This window comes from Xiphophorus couchianus, chromosome 11, assembly GCF_001444195.1.
Source record: "Xiphophorus couchianus chromosome 11, X_couchianus-1.0, whole genome shotgun sequence".
NCBI classification, from domain to species: Eukaryota; Metazoa; Chordata; class Actinopteri; order Cyprinodontiformes; family Poeciliidae; genus Xiphophorus; species Xiphophorus couchianus.
This window is the reverse complement of record NC_040238.1, coordinates 197348-221999: the sequence shown is the minus strand read 5'-3', so window position 1 is coordinate 221999 and position 24652 is coordinate 197348. Positions and strand designations below refer to the sequence as shown.

Sequence of the window (24652 nt, the reverse complement as noted above, 5' to 3'; positions counted from 1 at the left end):
GTGGATGTTGTTCCTGGACTTCAGCTCAGCGTTCAACACAATCATCCCACAGCATCTGGCAGAAAAACTGGGACACCTGGGCTTCAGCACCCCCCTGCGCAACTGTCTGCTAGACTTTCTCACCGACAGACCTCAGTCAGTCCGGATCGGACAACACACCTCCGATGTCATCACCCTCAGCACAGGCTCCCCTCAGGGCTGCGTCCTGAGCCCTCTGCTGTTCACTCTGATGACACACGACTGCGTCCCCAGGTTCGCCACCAACCACATCGTGAAGTTCGCGGACGACACAACGGTGGTGGGCCTCATCAGAGACGACAACGACCTGGACTACAGAGAGGAGGTGGAGCAGCTGGTGGACTGGTGCAGAGACAACAGCCTGATCCTGAACGTTGACAAGACGAAGGAGATGATCGTCGACTTCAGGAAGAACCGGCCCAGCAACGCTCCACTGCTCATCAACAGCTCGGCTGTGGAGGTGGTCAGCAGCACCAAATTCTTGGGGGTGCACATCACAAACGACCTCACCTGGACTGTGAACACCATGTCTCTGGTCAAAAGGGCACAGAAACGTTTGTATTTCCTGCGGAGGATGAGAAGAGCACACATGCCCCCGCCCATCCTCAAGACGTTCTACAGAAGCATCATAGAGAGCATTCTGACCAGCTGCCTCTCTGTGTGATGTGGAGGCTGCAGCGCCTCTGACTGAAAGAACGTGAGGAGAGTGGTGCGGACAGCAGAGAGGATCATCGGGGCCCCCTTCCCTCCATTCAGGACATTTCATCCCAGCGCTGCGTGTCCCGAGGCTGAAACATCGTCACTGACCCCTCACACCCCCACCATGGACTGTTCTCCCTGCTGCCCTCTGGAAAGAGGTTCCGCAGTTCTGCAGGTCCACCAGGTTCTGAAACAGCTTTTTCCCACTTGCCATCAAACTGCTGAACTCTTAACTGGACTGCACTCAAAATCTGGTCTCCACTTCATACCTTGCACATGTACAGAGTTGAGTAACTTCCATTTTACTGTCAGTCCTGCACTTTATATTTTATATTCATATTTATATTCATATTTTATACTGTATTTTATTTTATTCTGGAGTAACCTCACAACATTGGAACCTCAAAACACTGTCCTGAGCCGTATGCAACGAAATTTCGTTCTGTATACACCCTGTGCATGCAAAATGACAATAAAGTCAGTCTAAGTCTAAGCTCAAAGTAAGCAAAACACTAAAAGTGAGGGATATTTGGGTAAAATTTCAGGATGAATTAAAAATGCACTTCTTCTAGTGCATTTTTAGGTGAACCTAAGGTTCACCTAAGTTCAACCTTAGGTGAACTTGATGCAACCTGTTCTAAACTTTTGAATGTACAGTACAGACCAAAAGTTTGGACACACCTTCTAATTCAATGGGTTTTCTTTATTTTCATGACTATTTTATAAGGCAAGAAATCCCACTTATTAACCTGACAGGGCACACCTATGAAGTGAAAACCATTTCAGGTGACTACCTCTTGAAGCTCATCAAGAAAATGTAGAGTGTGTGCAAAGCAGTAATCACAGCAAAAAGTTGCTACTTTGAAGAAACTAGAATATAAGGGGTATTTTTATTTGTTTTACACTTTTTTGTTTAGTGCATATTTCCACATGTGTTATTCATAGTTTTGATGTCTTCAGTGTGAATCTACAATGTCAATAGTCATGAAAATAAAGGAAACTCATTGAATTAAAAGGTGTGTCCAAACGTTTGGTCTGTACTGTATATGTCGAGCTATTCAATGTTTCAGTACATTTTACACAACAAATTAACCACAAAATGCATAATTGGTCTATGATCCATAAATCAACTAATAAATGTCCTGGTTTAATCAGAGTATTATCTTGGTAATTACATAACAAGGGTATACCAATGACTTCAAGAAGGTAAATCTACTGACACAATTTTACATAAAGAAAAAATGTGAAAGAGAAGTACAGTAGATATTAGTATAGAACACCATGGGAAATTACCTTCTCAGAAGACAGGAAAGAGTTTGGATGAACAAAATCTGAGTTTTTTCAACACACCAAGACAAAAAGGCTACCAAAATGGGGAATGGCTGTTGGGAGACAGGGGTACCTCAAATGGAGTGGCCTGCTGTTTAGACAGACAACTCATCTGACTTAGAAGGGAAAAGAGTCTAAACCTGATGAGGTTACACAAAATGTTAGTTACACTAACATTTTAACAAATGTTTTGACTACAATTTGACTGAAAAAAGGGTGGGACCAAACCACCACAGAGCCCAGAAATGGAAGTCACTCAATGAATATTTTAAGTCTTCAGTTTGTTTGTTTTGGTCACATTAAACAGTTTCAGATTTGAGGTTAGATTCCCAATCTCACATTGTGCTCTTTAAGAGTGCCACAATTATTGCATATGAATGATGAAACTGTGAAATTGTCAAGTCTTAAATGTTGGCTTCATGAAATTACCCTCCAGTGTGTAGATGTCCCGACCCCATGGGTATTTGGGATACATATTCACATCATCTTTTCTTGTGGTTTCTGGGAAAAACTCATACTTTATTAACTCTCTGAGAAAAAGAGAAATAAAAAACACAATTAATAGTTCAGTCAGCAGTCCAGTTGAATTCAAATTTAGCCTAATATTTGCAAATGAATAATAGAAAATGCAAGATAAAACACATCTTGCAAGTAAGTAATAAGTTACTATTTCTAACTTATCACTAAAGTAATAAAGTATTATTGCTAAAGTAATAGTACTAAAGTAATAAATTAATAAGTTAGTAAAGTAAAACATTACTTTAATAACTTATTACTAAATTACCTTAGTAATAAGTTAGTAAAGTAACTTATTACTAAGTTACTCTAGTCATAAGTTACTCTAGTAACTTATGACTAAAGTAACTTATTACTTACTCTAGTTTGCTCTGTCAGTAGTACAAGTAGAGCTGTTTTTACAGAAGTTAAAAACAGCTCATTACCATGAGAAAACAGAGCTTCAACATTGATCACATAAAAGGAAAGGATTTTTTTTGCTTGGAGGAGTATTCAATAAGTTTTCAGTGTATGATTTCACAAGAGGACTACGTTGTAAAAATCTCTCTCTTGCTCTCAAATGCTTACTGGCAGATATTAGCTACTGTGTCCATCCAGCTCCGAATGCGGACTTTGTTGTGTATATTTGGTGGATTGCTGAATTCATGCACAACAGCAATATGATAGGGATATGGTCCCTGGAAAAGCTGACGCTCCAGTGCTATCGAGTCAATCTGTCAAGAGGAAAGAGAAAGGAACAACAACCACATTAACTGCCTTTTGTACAGATAACCATTCAAAAAAAATTTATAAAACAGAATCTTTATTAGTTTGAATCCAGAAGTTTACATAAAAATAAGCCTTTTTTCTCACTGTCTGAAATTAAATCACACTTCAACAACTTCTGTTGTTTTTGGTCTAAAGTACAAAAAGTATTTATTTGTGCTAAATACCACAATAATGACAGAAAGAATATATTAGTCATCGAGAGTGGATGACAGATCATCATCCACCCTGGTTCTGAATATAGGCACACCACAGGGCTGAGTGCTTAGTCCAGTTCTTTTTACACTATTCATCCATGACTGTGCACCTACCCACTCCTCAAACAGGGTTCTTTAAAGTTTGCAGACTGTAGAGCAGGAGTCTCAAACTCGCGGCCCGCGGGCCAACTGCGGCCCTCGGGACGATAGTTTGTGGCCCCCGCCTTAATATGAACGTTTAATGTTAGTGCGGCCCGCGAGTTTGATATAATTGGCACTTTTCAGTGTTGTGTGCGGAGCTGAATGAACTTACCAATCACGGTGGAGTATATTGCTCTCGGGGGCGGGACATTTTGCATTTTGCTATTTGCATTTTCTATTTGTCATTATTTGCATGCGGTACATGCGCAATTTCCGCGCCCACTCCTGCTTCACGTGCTTCAGCATCCAGTCTAGACCCGGAAGTTGCTGATCAGTGTAACGTAATTAAGGTTAGGCGCTGTAATGCTTGGGTTGTGTTTAAGGGAGGAGAGGAGGCGGCAGATTCGTCAGGACGGTCAAAAACTCACAACCACACTGGTACTGGGAATTCCACAGTGTTGTCCTTTAATAAATACACTCTTCACCAACCTTACAAAGCCGGTTGAACGGCTGCTATATTATCAGACATGAAAATTGAGCAGCGTCCAAACAACCCGTAACATTACTAAAAAGTTAGGGAGCTAACATGTCCGTCTAGCACGTTTCTCCCACGCTCTCTACAGAGAAGCCGTGGCGCATACTTCTGACATCATTAGCAATACTAGAGTATCTTAAAGAGACACTACACAATTACGGCTGTTACAGCGCCTGACTACGGCCAAATATGGTAATAGACAATCAGAAAGGTTGGGCTGAGGACTGTGTGTGTGAATGCGGCCTAGCCTCACCCAGACTCTACCTCCAGCGGGTAAATTGGGTAAATTTACCCGGGTAAATTGAGTTTGAGACCCCTGCTGTAGAGGGTCTGAAACAATAATGCAGCACCTGTTCCAGAGGTATTCACTGAACAAAACCAAAGATGCCATATTGGACTACAGAAGGTTCAGGAGGACAGTACACCTAAATGGAAGTAGTGGACTGCGTGGACAATGTCAAATTGCTGGGCATCAACATCACCATGAACCTGACCTGGTCAACAATGTGATGTTGTGATGAGTCAAAAAAGACTCTTCTTGCTCTGATGCTCATGAATGTCTACAGAGCCATGATTGAGAGCATCTTCTGTCAATATGACTGCGTGTTATGGCAACTGCACAGTTCAGGACAAAAAGGATGTGGCCTGGATGGTGAAAATTCCCCATCGGACTGAGGGGTCAACTATTAGACCTGGACTCAATATATGCTACGTGCTGATCCTACCCACCCAGGCCCGAGCTGTTTGTATCACTGCTGTCTTTTTGTATGATAGAAGTACATAAAGACCAGCTTTTTTCTAAGAGCTGTGAAATCCATTTTCCCAAGTGCTGTGATCAGCTTGGTTGTTCCAGCATAGTTTAGTTAGTTTTAGCATAGTTTAAGTTAGGTTCTTAGCCCTTTTAAGAACCAGTTTACTGACTGGTTCTTCATGCACAAAAGCATAGATTCTAAGAGTTAATGTTTTATAGAGAGTCAGAAGAGCACAGTCCAATCAAGTGAGAGCTGGCTCCCTAAAAAATGTATTTATTTTTTCAGCCTGCTGTGAGCAGGATCACTGTTTTGATTGGTGAAATGGCGGCCTTGTGGCCAATCACATGAGGAGTACTGAAAAAAGACAGGGTGACAGACACAGCAGTAGGGTGGACAATTTGTTCATTCTCTCAGTCAGTAGACAATGGTGAGGAGTGCATAACAAAAATCCATAAGTATGACTGACAAGTGTAAATGAAGCAGCATCAGGCTGTAAATTAAAAGATTACATGATATATTAGTGTTATTATTAGTAGTATGGTACTGTGCTTGAAATGGTTTGTTCATTTGTTCTTGTGTTAAATAAAAATTAAAAGTTTGATTAGAATATTACACAAAAGTAATAAAATCTGAAAATACAGAAAATTAGGCAATTATAAGGCTTCTCATAAAACCATTAAATGTTAAAGGATTTATTAACATATAAAACACTCATATCTGTCAAGTTAAGCTAAAATATGATGCTACATATGACACTAAGTTTAGAGCCTTTTGGGAGTGGAAAGAGGCAGCTCTTCTTTGGGAGCCGTACAGGTCTTCAAATATTACCCTTGTATCCAGTAGATGCAATGGATACTGGATGCAGTTTTACACATGAAAAGTGTGTAAAACTTTTGAGCACAGTTTTTCTTAACTGAAATATTTATAACGGGGCCACTGACTTAAAATTGACATCAGATGTCGGCAACCACCAAAGCAATCCACACACAAAAGAATCAAAACTAATGAGTCCACATGTTATGGGTAAAGATTGAAATGACAAGTAATAAGGAGGCCAATAATTCTGCTGAATTAGCCATTATTCCAGGGAAAAAACATTCTCACAGATATGTGTAAATCAATAAGTTGTTTAAAATGATCCATGTTTAATATAACCAAACAACTAAACAGTTCTACAACTGGTAAAATTAAAGAAACCTTAAGAAGAAACTCTTACTGTTTCAAGTCATACTAAAGCAGTGGTTGCTGGTGCATTTTCTAAAACCCCAGTGAGTACTATTGGAGCCATAAACACAAAGTGGGAAGAACATCATTTGACCATTATTAAGACACAGCTACCCACCTCTCGGAACACTTCTGACAAAGGAGCAAAAAATTGCTTGAGAGTCAGGAAACACCGAGAAAGAGCTCCAGAAATACCTGGAAAAAGCTGATACATTTTATTCCCATGAAAAAATTAAGCAATGCACTTAGTCAGAGTGGGTTCTATGCACACTCACTGTGCAATACTCCACCAATGAAGAAAAATTATTTTGAACCTTGTTAAAGTACACTGCAGAAGATTTAAACAAGTCACTGTGCCTCAATGGGAAAAGTAGTAATCTTGGGATGAGTAATCACATCTCAATGCGCTCCTGGGTAAGGCACTTAGCCTTAGGTTGCTTACCAGTAAGCAACCTAATTCAGTATATGAATGCATGAACGTTTGTAAGTGTCTCCTATTGGAAAATGTGTGTATGTTTGTGATTTACGGCCAAGTAACTTGGTGTGACATATGGGGACCCCACAAGAATCAGTGTTAGGTCCTTTACAATTTAGCCAGTATATTAATGATCTCTATTAAAGATCATTAATTAATGATCAGCTGTTGTCCTAGTAATAGAATTTGTCTAAAATTGAAGTCTTCAAAGAATTGGAGATAATTTATCACCAACCTGATGCATAGGACGCATGTAGATAATACGATTTCTCTCAGGTGGCATTCTTAGTATCTGATCCAGAACCTGGTCCATGTCAAGCTTCTTACATTGAGCAAAGTCAAATCTATTGACTATGGGTGCCCTTTCTATTTTCAACTGCTTCAAAACACGACATCTAGTGGCTGCAAAAAGAGGAAAGCACAAGAGAGAGCTCATATGTAGATACAAAGACATCAATGAACTAATTTTTATACAAATATAAACATGAAAAAGTTAATCAAAGATACAAAGACTGCATTATGCGGTTAACAAACAGACATTTAAGCTCTTTTATAATTAAAAAAAAGATCACTATTTTTCACACAGAGATGCAAAATAATTTACAAATTAGGTTAGGGGTGCAAAATACCTCTCTCTGTAATATATGCAATTTTCAATTTACAGAGGCCTTCCTAGACTGCAATAAATGGTTTTTAAAGTAAAACGTACCCCCAAATCAACTCTTTTTTTTATTGTTGATAAACTGTGTAAATGGGTTATTTATCTTTATGTTTTTGCACAACTTATGACATTTTCATGTAATTCCTTTAGTTTGGCATTATTTTGCTTAACTCCAAATGACTGGCAACCTGTCCAGGGTGTGCCCTGCCTCTTGCCCTGCCTCTCTTGGATACCCGTTGACTGCTAGAGATCGGCGCCAGCACCTCTGCAGCCCCACTATAGTGATGCAAGATGGATGGATGGATATTCTGCGTAAAACTAGGCATGCACCAATTACAGTTTTCTGGCCGATCGCCGATTACGATTTTTTAAAAAGACTAACTTACCGATTCCAATTTTGGCTGATACTAGTTTTTGTCTGAAATGTTGCTTAATATATCAAAAAAGTTGCTGAATTGGCAACAGGGTGAGTATTGCTGTAAATGTGCAGACATGACCTGGTCGGCAGGTTTGTCAGTCAAACCTCTCTCACAGGAGAAAAGAAAAGCACAGTAGTTGATTTTTAAACCTTTGCCGACATTGATAACGTCAGTGGATAAGATTGGCTTCACATATAAAAAATAGGCCGATCATGCCAAAATTAAGGATGGCCGACAAATCGGTACACCCCTACCAAAAACTGTCTTACTACTGGCCTCTTGGGTCACACAGTTATAGCGTTACTCAGCTTTATACATGTGTGATTTATTTGCAATGTGTATACGGAGTAGAATGGGTCTGCTCTGCTCTGGCTATTGGCGAAAGTCATAAAAGCCAAAATGCTTCTATGACTGTGTGAGACTGACTGTAATGCTTAGAAAGCAAGACGACGGAGAAGCTAATAGTGGCTAAGGGCTGCTCAGACTGCCTGCTGAAGAGCGTTGTTGCCTTGGTTGTTGCCATAAATGTCTCCAAAAAAGTCACTAGAGGAGTTTGACAAATGAATAAAGTGGATAAGTTTACAACAGTGCTTCTTTTGACTGAGACAGATACAGCTTAGTCAATCACTTGATCTGGATGACATTACATTTACAATGAGAAGGTCTATAAAATGCAGTTAAACGCCTTCAGCTGATTGCTGAAAATGCTACAGTAAGAGAGGTAATATTTCTTCTCTTGTACTTTAGCTTCCTTTCATTTACTTCCTCTTAAAACCAGAATAGAATTTAAAATTCTCCTTCCCTCCTAAGAGGACGGAGGAGGTATTATGCAAAATCTGCTTTTTGGAGCTTTGCAGAGACACCACTGAGTGTGCTTAGCAGCAGTATCTCTCTGTGGCATGACAGCAGGAGGAAGGCAGCGGAGAGAGTGGTGAGGTCAGCTGAAAAAATTATTGGGGTCACGCTGCCACCCATTGGGGACCTAGCAAAGCAACGCTACCTGTTGAGGGAAACAAGTATCGCCAAGTATCCCTCTCATGTTCTGTTTTCTCTCTTACCCTCAGGCAGAAGATAGCGCAGCCTGATATGCAAACAAGTTCTACCCAACTATCAGATTTTTGAATCATGCCAAATAATCCAAGACTATAATATTATTTTATCTGTTTTTGATCGTTTTGTACATATTATTCCTGATACATTTCTTGCATAAATTGCGAAGTTTGCACTTATATTTATACAACCTCCCCCTTTTTTGATCTGGTTCTTATTCTATTTTATCCTGTATTATTCCTTTATTCTTCTTTCATATTCTTTTATAGTTTATTTAGTTGGTTTCTTATGGAGCCCCCTAGGGGACATGGGAATTTTTTTCTTTTGCGTTACCTCGCAAAACATTTGCGTTCCCTCGCAATACTGTACTGGTCAGTTATGCAGCGTAATTGAATACTGTAAGCCTTTCTTACGGTGGGCGCCGGCCGTACTTTATGCTTTAATATAAGGTTATGTGAGGTTTTTCCATGAATGTTTGTATCTTTTTGTGAAATATCTGAAGTTTTATATCTTTCTTTAGGATAGAAAGGCACCACAAACCTACGATATAAACAGAAACCTTCCGTAAGTAGGAAAGAAATAAAAATACATTATAATTTGGACTATTTCTGAGTTATTATCGCGGGTAATAAGTCATCTGACAGTTTTGATTGCGTCTCTGTTGTGTTCGTAGTCTGAATGGTTTAAAGAGCTGCTTTCAGTGCCGCTCCATCTTAGCCTTAACAGACATAAACATGCAGGAAAAAATAAATCGATTTTCAATCTGTTTTTTGCACCAAACAGTTAATAATAACAAACAAGTTTTCACTGAGGCTCTTTAAGAGCCATATGAATGAAAAAAGTAATTATTGATATGACAGGAGCAAGCGACTTTGACACTTAGGTGTGTCGACGTGGGAGTGACGTCACCAGGTATGAATGGGAAGGATACTGGCTTTGTGTGTATTAGGAAGCGGTGAGCGGGGGCGGTCAGTCCTTGCAAAGTTTGGAGCATGATCATCAAAATGGAATAAATCGATAATTGTGACAGAACAAAAAAGAGGTTTGGAGTTGATTGATACATTGACAGATGAGATTCCCCGAGTTAACCCAGTGCGGCCCTTTACCATCATTAGTTTGTCGTGTTTTTAATAATACAAACTTGTTAAGAATAAAAACTGTTTGCTGCAAAACACTGATTGAAAATCGATTTATTTACTGCATGTTTATGTCTGTTAAGGCTAAGATGGAACGGCACTGAAAGCAGCTCTTTAAACCATCCAGACTACGAACACAACAGAGACACAATCAAAACTGTCAGATTACCCGCGATAATAACTCAGAAATAGTCCAAATTAGGATGTATTTTTATTTCAAATGATCTTCAAATGATCCATAACGCAGCAGCACGGCTTCTCACAGGAACCAGGAAGCATGACCACATAAGGCCAACTCTGGCATCTTTACACTGGTTGCCTGTCTTTTATCGAATAGATTTTAAGATTCTTTTGTTAACTTTTAAAGTTTTAAATGGGTTAGCCCCCCCTTATCTTCGGGACCTTTTAAATCTCCAGTCTGTGTCCAGAACGCTACGATCAAATAATCAGTTATTACTTACAGTTCCTCGAACTCGACTTAAGAGGAAAGGAGATCGAGCTTTTTCTGTTGCTGCTCCTGTTTTATGGAATAACTTACCTTTCCAGATTAGATCTGCCCACAGCCTGGACCATTTTAAATCGCTTCTTAAAACTCACTTTTACTCTCTGGCATTTAAATGATGTGTGTTCTGTTTTGTCATTTGTGTTGTTGTTTTTGTGTTGTTGTTTTGTACAGCACTTTGGTGCAGTCTTGTCTGCTGTAAGGTGCTATATAAATAAATTTGACATTGACATTGACATTGACATTTCTTTCCTACTTACGGAAAGTTTCTGTTTACATCGTAGGTTTGTGGTGCCTTTCTATCCTAAAGTAAGATATAAAACTTCAGATATTTCACAAAAAGATACTAACATTCATGGAAAAACCTCACATAACCTTATATTAAAGCATAAAGTACGGCGCCCACCGTAAGAAAGGCTTACAGTATTCAATTATGCTGTATAACTGACCAGTACAGTATTGCGAGGGAAAGCAAAAGAAAAAAAATTCCCCATGTCCCCTAGGGGGCTTCGTAGTTTCTCTTTGTGACCTAGTAGGCATCATTATTTTGTTCTGCAGTACACATCTGATGTTATGTTGAATGAAAATAAACAGTCTGAATCTGAATATTTCCTGTTCTGAAAACATCACAGCAGCATCAGAATAAAAACAAACAAACTAAAGAGAGAGTAGTGTTCTCTTATTCAAAATAGTAGAGTGTATTCCAACTACAGAGGGCTCACACTCATAAGCCTCCCTGGTAAGGTCTATTTCAGGGTTGTGGAGTGGAGGGTCCACCAGATAGCTGAACCTTGGATTGATTAAGAGCAGTGTGGTTTTTGTCCTGGTTGTGGAACACTGAACCAGTTGAGGAAATGTAATTTTACATTGATAAAAGGTAAGTAATTTGTTGCCAGGAATTAAGACTAATTACATATTTACTTAAGATTGCCAAATGATGATCAATTTGAGACAAACATCAGTGTTACCACTTTCTCTTAATTACCATGAATGAACATCATTTTGGGACAGTCTTTGAGGACCAGGTCCGTGATTCCACAGTTGGTCAGAGTGATGCCCACCAGATTCTTACTCTTCAGAGACAAAACCTGTCCAAGTAAAAAGTATGTCAAAAATGAATAAAATTCATATCCATCAAGTATAATGCTAATTATTCCTCAAATACACATACTAAGTAGAAACTCTAATTAGATTAACAGAAAAAGTGCATTGCTCAAAAACAAAAGGAAAACTACAATAAAACATCCTAGACCAAAATGAGTGGGATATTCAAAAATCTTCGTTACATAATGGAATGCTTGGAGAACAAAGCAACATAAAAATTATCAATATACTGTAAATTCAAATTAATAACCCATGTCTTAACTTTTTGCTTATGAAATTTCCATCAGGTGTACATTAGGCATTGTTCAATGTGAAGTAGTTAAATAATAGGTCTATCAACTCACATGGATAGACCATTTGAGTTATCACCCATTGTGATATATTATTCAACTAAAAACAGCAAATCAGTCAAGCTTCCTTTGTATGTATTCACTTGTATATGATCATCCTCAGTGACTGGGTCAGAGGTGCTGGTTGATTTGTCAGCCATCCGTTTCCTCCTCACTGCTACTCGAGGCCTGGCTTTTGAAAGATCTACAAAATGGAAACATAGTACATACATTAGACAAAAACTCAGGAAAAAAATGTGTTCTATGCAATTCAGTTTGCATTGCATGTCATATGTCTTAGAGGAATTCTTCTGTTTTTCAATTTAATACACTAAGAATTTCTTTTAATTCCCTATTTTAACCAGTTTCTTTTATCTTTTTCATTTGCTTAAACAAAACTACTAAAATGCTAAATGAGACTATTGATAGATATTAAAGAGGGACTTATTTGGATATTTTAGCAAAAAAGCACTTGTAACTGTGGGGGTAATCACAAAATCTTAAGCATGACTGAATCCTCACTTTTAAATCCACCACAGAGAATTCAGCTAGGCTTTTAGCCAAATTGTCTAAAAAAAGCTATGTCCAATCCCCTTTTTATTTAAACCTTTTAGAACAATGTTGCTTATCACCATGTTTCTCATAGCCCTGGAATGGCACTGCTGAAAGTCAATAATGAAATTGTACAGCCTCAGAAAACTATATATTGTCTATAGCTGTATCACTGGATAAGGTTGGATACCTTTTATTAATTTACAGATGCTTGAATATGCTGTAATGATCAAAAACACACTAGGGTGGGCTAGTTAAAATCTGTCTGACTGAGTTTTGTTTGTTACAAATGATTATGATACATCTTCCTCTGTTCCCAAAATAGGTGTGGAATAGCAAAGGATTATACCCTTGAGCTATTGGGTGCCTTTTAGACTGTGTGTGTGTTGAAAGTGTAGCTGGGTGAATGGGGTTCCAGAGTAAATATTTTTGAGTGGTTAGCTGCACTCATTACACACTATGCAACTCCATTTACCTTTTATTGATCAGCTAAGACTTACAGGTGTACCCTGATTATTTAAAATGGAATTTAAAAATTCAGATTCAGATATGTAATTTGTTTGAAAGAATGCAGGGATAAACAGCATGATCTGTGGGGATATTCTAGAAAAAAACATTCAAAAATCAGAAGCAGGAGCAAATTTTTACTGAAGTATAGGAGCCACATAATGTGGTGTAATAATGTGGCTTAGAACTGGATCTCTTGATGTGGAAAGTCAAACCGATTTTTCTACAGAACCACACTCCAGTACTAGCCTCTGTTATACTATGTAATCAGTTTGGTGGGGGAAAACTCTAACTAGCAGAGCTCCACTGAAGACATAAATTTTAAACTTAGTATGACCTGATGTTGGTTCCAAAGACTCCAAAGATGTGTGGGTGCAAGATCTTGTTAAAGGCCGCCTTGGAACAAAGTTCTGACCGCCCTCATTATGCTGGGAACAAATAACAGATGGTATCCCAGCATTGGTTGGCTGTCTGCCTCCGTGTCTTTCCTGCTGTGCTGATGTCCCAGTAGAAGAACAGCCTGTTGTCATGCATCCCACACTGACAGGACCAGCACTCTCCCCTTTCTCACTTGTGAAACTGTCCTCGGTCTGCATGTCAGACTTGGCACATTCAGTCCTACTGCATGACGTAGATCTGTAAGTGGTTGGTCTGCAGGTGTTCTGGTTAGTTATCCTCCCAAATCCATCCACATGTCTGGAGGGAGCTGTATCAGCTTCGACCCTGCTCAAAGATCCAGTTATAGGTCTTGTTCTGCTGCTTGATGCTGCCCCAGTACTGCCAGTGATTTGAACTTGCCCACTGTCAGCCCTTTGTCTCACAGTGCCCCCAACAATCTCAGAGGTCTTTTCTTTATTTCCAGATCTTCTGCAGTTTTCTGTAGCAGCTTTTATGTCTGCCTTGATCTGTTCACTGGTCACCTGACAGCTCTTCTCACAGGTGCTCTGTGTCACCTGAGCCTTTCCCTGATCAGAGACAGGAACGCTTTTGCATCGTCGTAGAGGAGTCTTTCCTTTACCTGAATAAAAAGAAGTATATATGTACACAAATTTATTTTATGTTAGAGTAGAAAGATAGAGGTATGTCAAAATAGAAATTTAAAATGTGCAACAGATTTCTGAAAAAAACTTTTATTAAAACAGTATGGGACGAGGAACTCGGTGCGGATGTGGAGGAGGAACAGTGGGAGGCTGCCAAAAATTTAATTAATAAATCCTCAATTTGTGCCTGATATACCTTAATCTAGTGCAATATATTCTATAAAGTGCATTGTACAAATGCAAAATTAGCAAAAATGTACTTACAAATAGGTGTAGACAGTCGCCAGCTAACCATACTCACATGTTAGTCAGGCTTGTCCAAATTATAAAGCAGGTTTTGGGGTAACATTTTCAAAACACTTACTCAACCATATAATCAGACAATCGTTCCCAATCCATTCAGCTATATTTGGCATCCCTGTAGATGGGTGCTTTTCACGTTCTCTGTAACAGGTCCTAGCCTTCACTACCCCTTAGGCTAGCAGACTTATTTTACTTAAGTGGGAACTAAGCATTCCCCTGTCTCATGACCACTGGGTTAGAGAAGGTCTTTACAATCTGAAGCTGGAAAAACTCAGATTTTCACCTAAGGATCCTTACAGCAAATTTATGGAGACCTTGAGACCTTTTCTCTTTAGTTGGCACATCACTTTGCTCCCTCATACAGAAGCAAATTAAGCAAATCTGTTGGCCCTCTCATCTTTATTTAGTTCTTTTGTTGGTGATCAATATATATTCTTCTTATAATTATTTTATTTTTCAACAGTAGTAAAACAGTTTTAGTCCATGGTTTGCAAATTTATGGTAAGCATTTAAAGGTTACCTGAGCCCAAATTAAACACCATCCCTGGGATTTGCCAAAGTCACTAAACCATACCTGGATCAGTTCCAAAAGCCAGTTGTGAAATGAGAAGAGCAACTGTGATAACGTGTTCTGTGGGACCTAGCTGACTCAGATTACCAGTTGGTTATTCCATGGAAAGAAGCAGCATGAGACATTCAGATGTAGGCTCTTAGAACCTAGGCAAATCTTCTCCAATAAACCAGGTAGATAGATTCTCTTTGAATTCTGAGGTGGGTTATACTCTACAGTCTAGGGATCTAAGTACCGGAGGTGTACACTGTTAGGTATTAACCCTCTCATAGGAAGAAGTAAGTTGGGGGAGGCAGGTGCTTCACAAAGGGAGCATGTATTAGCCTCTCAGTGACAGGAAGTTGGAAGGAGAGGAGCACTTTGTGCAACAACAGCTTCAAGGAGATATCTTAAAATGTTTTCAAGTTCCAGTGACCACAGTAAACTATCACTGAAAATATAAAAGATATCCCAGATCTTGGAGAACATGCTGGGAAATCAAAAGTAACGCCTCATGCTGAGAAGTGAAAAGACTCCCAAAGAAATTGCAAGTCCACAAAAAATATACATTCTCCCTCTTTATCGGCTCTATGAGCTATGAAGTACTCCCACTCCCTCATGTGGTTGGCCTGTGTTGAGAAGCAAATGACTAAGGCAGCGGTCATTTAATGACCAGGATATGTAATCAAACAAAGTTGGATAACATGAGTAAACATAAGTTAAACACTGATTCTGAGAGTGAACTTCACAGACTACAGAGTTCTGACTTAAAACCTAAAGCCACAGGATATTTGTGGTCGAATGACAGATCCCAAAAACACGAGGAAAAAATAGCCTAACATTTGTCACTGCTGCTATGCCAACATACTTTCAATACTAAAAGATTTGTTCTTTTAACTTTATTGCCTTTTCAATTTAACAACACAGCAGACAATTTAAAATATGTTAAATTAAATAAAAACAATAACATTCCACTAAGTCCAATGACAGAACAGAGAAAAAGAGGCAGAAAAACAGTCATTTTATATGTGGCTGGTGTATCTGGAAAAACTAAGAAGGATATGTTCCAAGTATAGTGCTTTTGATTTAATTAAATTCAAAAATAAATTATACAAAGAGAAACTTAACTGTTGTAACTCATGTTATTAAAGTCTCCAAAGAGACGTTGTGGATGCTGATACTGTGAGTAGGAAAGATTTCAGGTAAGTGGTCAGCAAAGATGGGTTAAGCTGACACACTGAACTCGTCGCCAATCCCGCGTGCCACCTTTCACTCATACTAGTACACTGCATGCACTTCCACAAATGCAAGACCATGCGATAAAGGCTGTGTGGTGTTGCATACATTGATATTCAATGATGAGTTTTGTTAAAAGTACCTTTCAAAATAAAATCTTAGCAGGTATGAAATACACTTTTCATTAAGCTCATATTTCTGTTTTTAGAAATATTTTTTATTGCTCTCATATAATATTCTACTTTAAATGTCATGTTTTCAATAACTAAGTAGAAAATCATTGTGATTAACAGAAATAAAGGCTTTCAAACATCCATCTGCATGAAATTATATGTAATATATTTCATTTAGTGATGAGGTTCCTAAAATAAATGGACTTTTCAATCATAAATTTATTGAATGGATGTGTAAAATACTATACTTCTCAACTTCCACAATTACTTTTCTTTCTGTCCTTTGCTCTCACACTTCATCTGCCTTGACCAACGCTCCTATGGCAACTTGAGCGGGAGAACTTTACTTAAAAGGTTTCTATTGAGCTAACTTGGAGGAATACAGTTTTTTCAAAAGAAAAAAAAAATAATCTAAAAAAAAATGTTCAAAGCTACTTTTGAGATTCAAGGTTTTTCTTTTCAGTTTCAGATTATTTTTTTCAAGTTTCAAAATTTTTATCCTGTTTTGACATGGATGACAGTGGTGTGGAACTGGATATGTCTTTAAACATCATTGATATTCTATGTGTAGGTGTCTGATTTTGAAAAACAACAAGCTTCACTGATATAACCTGCTTATGTCAACACACCACACCAATATCAGTGGAAAAAATATGATATTGACAAATTTGAACAGCATTTTAGTCCGTGTTTAACATTTCCCATGCTCTCAAAGTAAAGCGAAAGAGAGCTGCAAGACTGCAGCTCTCTTTCTGCCACTGAGGTCAAAGCTCTACTTGGCATGGTAGAGCTGCATGCCAAGTAGTATGGATGCTTCTTCCTCTTCATTAAAAGAGGAAGAATGAGAACGAAAACAGATAGATTCACTATTGATACTTGAGCAATCTAGAGAAATGGCCTGACATAGCCTGGTAATCCGCCACTGTCTGCCATATTAGAAGTGGAATTATGAATCAACGGAACCAGATTTTGTCAGCCCCAATTTAGCTCCATAGGTTTCAGAATTAAATTCACTTGTTTTGCATATATGCAAAGCCATAAATGATACATATTGACAGCATATATGTATAAATATGCCCATATATTCATAATTGCAGCTAGTATTTTGGACAAATGTAGTCTCTCTTGGTGACTTATGAAAATATGGATGTGGTGCTCATGCATTTTCTTAGTTGGTCCAGTGTGATTGTTGTAAATTGATTCCAAATTTGCTGTGGTGTCAGGGAAAAATTGGATAAGGTTCTAATATTGATGGCTGACGATGCGGAGGTGCTGTGCTCTTTGCCTCCGTGCCTCCTTCAGCTACACAGCCCAAAAAACAATCAAAGAAAGCAATGCCTCAATTAAAAATGTACTGAATCTTTACTTTGGAGAAACTAATCAAAGATTACACTAAAAGTTGGCCCAACAGAAAAGATTTATTTAAATCTACAGGGTAAGAGAGCACTTAGATGTGCGTCCTGAGTTGAGCTCGCACCTTTTGGACAGGATGCTGGCTCCTGCAAACAGGTAGGTGGTATTAGCCTGGAAACGAGGCCTTCCTCTTCATCACTATCAGAGTCTGAAACAGCTGATGGAAGCTTAGGAGCAACAGCACTAGCGGTTCTACACCGATGGTTCACACCACTGGGACCTAGAGGTGGAAGGAAAAAAATATTGTTAAAAAAAGAATAAATTAGTTAAACTTTTCTGAACAACAAAAATAGGAGAATATTTAAGTACAATATCATAGTTTACATATCCAAAGAAAAGAATTGTTCAAAACCTGCTTGTTCCTCATCAGGAGGTTGTGATGTTCCAGCTTGACAAATGGGGCCTGCCATATTTTCTATCCCTATTCCATCTTCTGCTTCTTTTATGTCTATATGAGGCTCTATCTCCATTTTCTCTTCCTCATATGCAACCTCATCCACTTCTTCTTCATCTTCTTCCTGCAATCCATTTATTTCTAGCGGCTCTTGGAAGAAAATATATGCAAATATTATTCCTCAAGTCCACTGCTTTGTGGGATAGACAGAAATAGCGAGGGTTTATTTAGAGCAGTGTTTCTCAGCGTTCTTTTTGGGCCAGCGGCCCCCTATCCATTATCCAAGTGTCCACAAACCCAGATTTAGACAGATTTGTGAAAAACAAGTAAAGAAGTAAGGTAGGTAGGCAGAATAGTTAGTTACTTAGGGCATAACCTATTTGTACCGAAAATATGGTAAACCTGTTAATTCAGAACGCACAAAAGTACAGCCTTGAATTTTTGCCTGAATATATGCACAGAATATTATATGCAGAACTAAGTGTGCAATGAAACATTATAGAAAAAAAATGCTAAAAAAAACAGACACCCAACCAAAAAATGATGTTGAGCAATAAAGTCTATAGAACCTCTCTCTGTATTTAGATTAATTATTCCCCTGAGACAATGCCAAGCTGAATGTAAATATCATAGATAATGGTAAAAAAAACATAAGGTGACTTCCACATGGCTGCCTGTAGCATTCAATCAGCCCGAACCTCTTACATCTTATTTACCACACCTGTGAGGTGGCAAATAAGACATCTTATAAATAGCAATTAGGAGGAATCGCCATAAGAGGAAGTTTTTACTAACGGCTGCCCATGATGTGTTGACGTTCAGCTGGGACACTTTGTTGTCAAAATATCAACAGTACTCCAAAGTGATTTAAACTATTTTACTATTAAATATGGGCATAGTCTTATTAAAGGCCCCTTAACCTTCATCCCCAGAAAATACAGTGGGAAAACGGCACAAGGGCTTTCCGTTGCAGGTTAAGGGGTTAAGAATGTCTAAACATTAACTGTTTTCAAGTGGTTATTAAGATTTGGCTGTGCCCGCTTGTACTACTTTATTCATTTAAAAAAATCCAAGCAAATCTCCAGTCAGTTGTATAGTTTCTACTTACAAGCTTCACAAAATAATTAAAATCTTAATAATTTCAGAAATTGAAGAAAAAAATAAAACAAATAGAATATTTTTTAGAATCGCAGATGTGCGATTCTAAAAATATTCTATTTGTTTTTTTGGAACAAATTGCACAAAAGAAAAATCTAAAAAAAAACTTTTTTTTTCCTAAAAAAAAAAACAGTACCAAGTCTGTCAAAAGGTTCACAGAAGAGATGAATGCTTAAGTTATATTTTTGTAGGACTTACCATCATGTTCCTGCTGCCTTTGGTTGTTATTGATATTGTTGACAGGTGGAGGAGCAGGAGGCATATTGGCCTCATTGGGGTGATGGTGCTGATTATTGTCATTGCTGGCATTCTGGTTGCTCACAAGTGCAGATGACACACCAATACCAGTTCCTGCGCTCAGTCCCACTCTGGCACAGCCCTGTCAGACACACAAAATCGACACTTAGGATGCAGTTCACACCAGCCCTGTATAGTCCGCTTGAATCAAACTCTAGTTTGTTTATTTAGAAGGTTCGGTTTATTTGGGGAGGTCTGAATGAACAATTGAACCCTAATGCGGACCAAAAAGGTGAACTCTGGTCCGCCTTAAAAACTTTGGCCACTGTTTGGTTGAAATGAACTCTGGAGTGGTTTGAATGTAGTGTGAATTCAAGCAGACTGGAGTCCACTAATTTTAATAGTGGCAATTATGCAAAATTTAATTATTGACCAATATAAAAGAGAAAATTGCTTAGTCCTCTCTTGCATCTTGACAGAACTGACAGAAACTAAACTGTTTATAAATTTATATTCAGGGAGAATACATATTTTACATATCAAATCAGCAATTTTCTCAGCTTTAATTAAAACCTTATTTTACAGAAATCAGGTAAGAAAATAAGGCTAATTTTTGTGACAGACTCCTGTTCATCCCGCATTTGAACATTATGGTTTTGAGGATATGACTCATAGTGATGGTGCCTGCAGGAGCACATCACTACCTCCAGTGATGCACAGCAATAATGTCCAATCCAGTTATGTATGTATATCAATGGAGAAATACTTCAACAGCTAAAATCTGATTAGCTCAGATTAACTCCATTTTTGTTTACATTGTGCAAAGAAGAAAGTTGCACTGGTCTTCTTCAAAGGTTTTATGTCAATTCCTTCTGTAGTTCTTGGTGCAGTGCTGCACAGGTGAAGGGGGGAGCAGGTTTTTCAATTAGTTTGGATGGTTTAACACAGTGCAGTATGAAAGCGAACCGCACCAGTTAAAAATGTAACAAATGTTGCAATTCTGGTCCCCAGTCGAACTAAATATACTGGAGTAATGGGTCTGAAAACACCCTTAAAATGAGAAAGCGTATGACTGATAGACAAAACTGTTTCAGATCATTCTCAAAGGAGGTAGAGACTTGGCCAATTATTATTGGCCATTTATTATTGGCCAATTATAGAGCAGTAAAAGTGCTGCAAAGGCCTATGTAAGAACAAGAATTGTTCCACAACTTTAAGTGACTTTTTTGGCAGTCTTAACATGTTCAAAAACTCACCAAACTTCATCAAAGATTATGAAATGAATGTGGGCATGTCCAAGCTGCTCTAAAACGCCCCCTAATGTGGTCAAAACGTACATCATAGAGAACTGGAACTTGGTATATAGATAGAAGTAGCCCCAAGCCATAGATTGACAAATCATCATGACATTAGGTATCCATGTTTAAATCATCAAGACCTACAAAAAAGTGTTTGAAACCATGACCCAAACCCAACATGAACTTCGTCATTTTGGATCAAGGTCATCATTTTGTCTCTTCTGAGCATTCTGGTGTTGCATCTTGGAAGTATTTTATTTGAATTATTGCTATTTATGAATAAAACACTCTCTTCATTTTTAACACACTTTATTTGCCCAGTTATTGTTCAGCCACAGAAGTAATACAGAATCTGAGCTGCGTGCTACGTCACTGTTTTGTTGTGTCAAGAAAATCCGAGCTCATCACACTTCCCCATGCTGGAGATTTTAGTTTAACAGTAATAATAAATAAAGTTATCTTTAAAATGAATCACTCAAGTGACATCAAGGCCCAGCAGTAGACTTAGGTGTCAATAAAATAAATCTGGTTGTGTGTGTTGTTTTTGTCTCATGCAAACTTTGCTTTAATTCTACTTTTTTCTATCTAATCATAAGAAATCATAGTCAGTCAGAAAGAGTCATTAAACAGGAAAAGCAGGTTTCCTGGAAAAAGAGGAAGTAAGTTTCCAGCCTGCAGATTTATAAAAATAGCTGAGACTACTCCTTATTTTAAAGCATGAAAGTTTGAATGAAATCTAAACATTTTGAGTAATTTGATAAGAATCAAAGTAAAATACTTATATTAATATTGGTTTACTTGTAATAATATTTACACGTACATTTGTGAGAACACTTACAAGAAAAACAAGTAACTGTAACTTTGGTATCAAATAATTAGAATCATGGATTATTCTTGGTTTCTTTTCAGAAAAACATCTGTAATAACTCACATTAAGATTATAATAAGTATAATTAATAAGTTATGGTTATAAAATCATAAATGAATGCTAAATCAGAGAAGCTAAAGAAAATAAATGTGAGATAAATGTGATTTTGACATTGAACTTGAAATGGTGTAAGAAGGTGTAGCTGCAATTAAACATCACTGATATGTTGGAGGTAGAGAGTAGGTGAAAGGTTGTGCAGGCAAGGGACACAGGAGGTTGAGCAACCCTGAGACATTAGCACAGACATCAGGAAATGTCTGTAAGACAGTGATGGATATGAGATCATCTGTCTAAGCAGACAGCAGGCGCACCAGGGGGGTGGATAAACCCTATAAAAGGTGGGTGCAAAAGAGGAACCTTTTTTTTGGATCCTCCGGGCAGCTTCGAGCCAAGATCGAGATGGACAAAGAACTCTGCAGCTGAAGAAGAGCCGGGGCCACAGAGCTGAAGACTGTCCTGCTCATGGAGACCAACCCGTCTGGCCCACAATCTGTGGCTTCGAATCGCACTTCTCTCATCGGCTGGGTTCAGACCCCAAAGACAAAGATGAAGACAAAGGCAAAGACAAAGACGAAGAACTGGTGCCTTTTTTCCTGCCAGCACCAAGTCCTGTGTGACCTCACCATCCATGCGGAGAAGAAGCTCATCAGACCTACAGAGATTCCTGCCTTCGCCGATCAACATCTTCCTCCTGCTGCAGCACCTTCTTCATCATCAAGCCAGGTCTGGGGTTCGAAACGCCAAACTCCGTCCGTCTCTCTCAAAGGTTCCCTTTTTTAGTTCTCAGTGTCAGCAGTAGGGAAAGATAGACTAGATGATTGATTTTACTTATTTGATTATTTCTGCTACTGAATTAAGCTGTACTGACCCTTGCAAAAATGCCTTACTAATAAAATATTTAGCATAAAGAAAATCTAAAAGATGTTGTGGACATTCAGTTAATGAGTCACCTTAAAGTTCTTTAATGGTTGTAAAATAGCTGTGATGTTTGATTCTGGAGAGGAAGAGGTGGAAAATGTTTTTAGGTTGCTGGTAGCCCATATGTAAAACAACATCCTTGGGACTCGCCCGAGTCACTAAAACCTACCTGGTTCAATAACAAATGCACGTTGTAAAATAGAGAATGAGCGACCGTTAACAGGTGTGCTCTGTGAAACTAGTTGGCTGTAGGCTGCTCAGTCTGGCTAATTCACAGGGGGAAGAAGGGTGGGACACCTGGATGTAGGCCGTCACAATCCAGGCGAATCGTTTCTCGAAACCAGCTTAAACAGAGTTTACTTCAGTTCTGGACAGGGTAAATCCCAGCAGATTTAGAAAACTCAATTAACCCGTTAGAAGGAGAGCTGGTAGCACATCTCCCCTCTCAGAAGAGGAAGTACGAGAGTGAGAGAGTAGAGACAGAAAGGAGGGGGGGGTGTGGCGCAACAACAAGTGGCGCCCAACGTGGGGCCCAGACTAACGGAGTAGGAGGGCCCTATGTGCCAAGTCAGTGAAAACAGATGTGAGGATCTGAATAGCTCACTTGGTTTGTTAACTCTTAGGGAATAGAGTTAATGGTGACTGATAAGGCCGTCAGTCACAACCCTTGCAGAAACTGTATGGCATACAGGTGAGGGAAAGCTTCTACTGAGGATAAATGACCGGATCCAGACAGTGAAGCTAGTAGCCAACATAGTCTAGACCCATCCCTGCTTGAAGGCTAAAGAGAGGCTTTGGGGGATAGACAACTCGAACCGACAGAGAGACGGAGTGATGGATGATCACTTCGAGGAGGAAAATCTGGGGAAGAAACCGGAGGAAGCCGGCCGTCCAGATCCTTTGGAAAATGAGGAGACCTCAACAGAACTGCATCAGCTTTCTGCACAGCTACCCAGGGCACCCAGGGCAGCGGATGGAAGGTTTGTTCATCAAGAGCACAGTCCCATGGGGTTCAGTCTGCATGGACGTAGCAGAAGGAGAGCTGGTAGCACATCTCCCCTCTCAGAAGAGGAAGTACGAGAGTGAGAGAGTAGAGACAGAAAGGAGGGGGGGGGTGTGGCGCAACAACAGTTGGGTAGCGGAAGTGTGTCAGTTGGTCAGTTCTAACATTGTAGCTCTGAAAAACAAGAAACCTTGTAGCGGTTTTCTGTCCATCAGTGCCCGGCTGCTTCTGAGGAGAACAATTCCGAAAGAAAATACACACAGCGTGAGGCAAATAAAGTTGCCGCACGCAATGAAGGACCCCTGTTTGTTTCATGAATGCAACACTGGATTTGAGCAAACTCCTTCTAAAGCTTTTGACATGCAGACTTCACAATCACTCAGCACAGTCTTGAGGCATTGAAGATCTAAAGTTATGAACTTTAGCTGCATCAAAGCATTTGGGCGTGGCCAGTCCTCAAAATGTAACCGTTTAACATAAAACATCAAGGTGAGATAACTTCCACACACAAGCACTGGGTGCATCACAATATCACTGTCATATCAGACTACCACTCATCACATTCACATGGACAGTTGGTGATGTTTATCATTAGACTTTATAAAGTCATATGCTTTGCTGCTAGTTGGCTTCCTTTTACACTTTGACTCAGAGATTAAAATGAGTCTGATGAAATGGAACATGATGCTGAATCCAGGGTTTCCCTCAGAAAACTCGATAAGCCCTAACAATATCTATTTAACGTCTACATCAACTTGGCTGCACACTGCTTTATAGATCACTACATACTTTGAGGTGTATTGCGAACATGTCATTGGCAGCCCCCCCTCCCCGCCTATGACATAAACTTGTACAACTTATCTTTAATTAAAGTATAAATAATAATAAATGTGAATGAATTGCTGCCTACAGGGCAATTAAAAAAGAATGAAACAAAAAACAGGGCAATATTTCATTATTTAAATGTAAGTGAGCCAAAGAGCTACTTCTGTTAGCCTGTCTCTAGAACCGCATATGGGCTGCAGGTCTGAGGCATTTTGTTAGCATGTTTTCTATCATTCTTATAGCTTAATATTAAGCCTTATTCAAA

At 38.9% G+C, this 24652-nt stretch overlaps 1 protein-coding gene across 3 annotated transcripts in view; it reads right to left on the bottom strand.

Moving 5' to 3' along the window:
• The window catches only part of fbxo38 (F-box protein 38), a 55165-nt gene that overhangs the window by 3425 nt on the left and 27088 nt on the right, over positions 1-24652 (bottom strand). For 2 of the 3 annotated variants that reach the window (XM_028031365.1, XM_028031366.1), the window contains exons 11-19: positions 19377-19557; positions 17979-18170; positions 17691-17846; positions 13249-13929; positions 11957-12057; positions 11405-11507; positions 6887-7053; positions 3130-3275; positions 2476-2576 (exon numbers count right to left, since the gene is read on the bottom strand). In XM_028031365.1, the coding sequence (XP_027887166.1) occupies positions 2476-2576; positions 3130-3275; positions 6887-7053; positions 11405-11507; positions 11957-12057; positions 13249-13929; positions 17691-17846; positions 17979-18170; positions 19377-19557 (1828 nt within the window). Of the gene's footprint in view, positions 1-2475; positions 2577-3129; positions 3276-6886; positions 7054-11404; positions 11508-11956; positions 12058-13248; positions 13930-17690; positions 17847-17978; positions 18171-19376; positions 19558-24652 lie in introns of those variants that run through there. The other variant, XM_028031367.1, reaches the window with a different exon arrangement.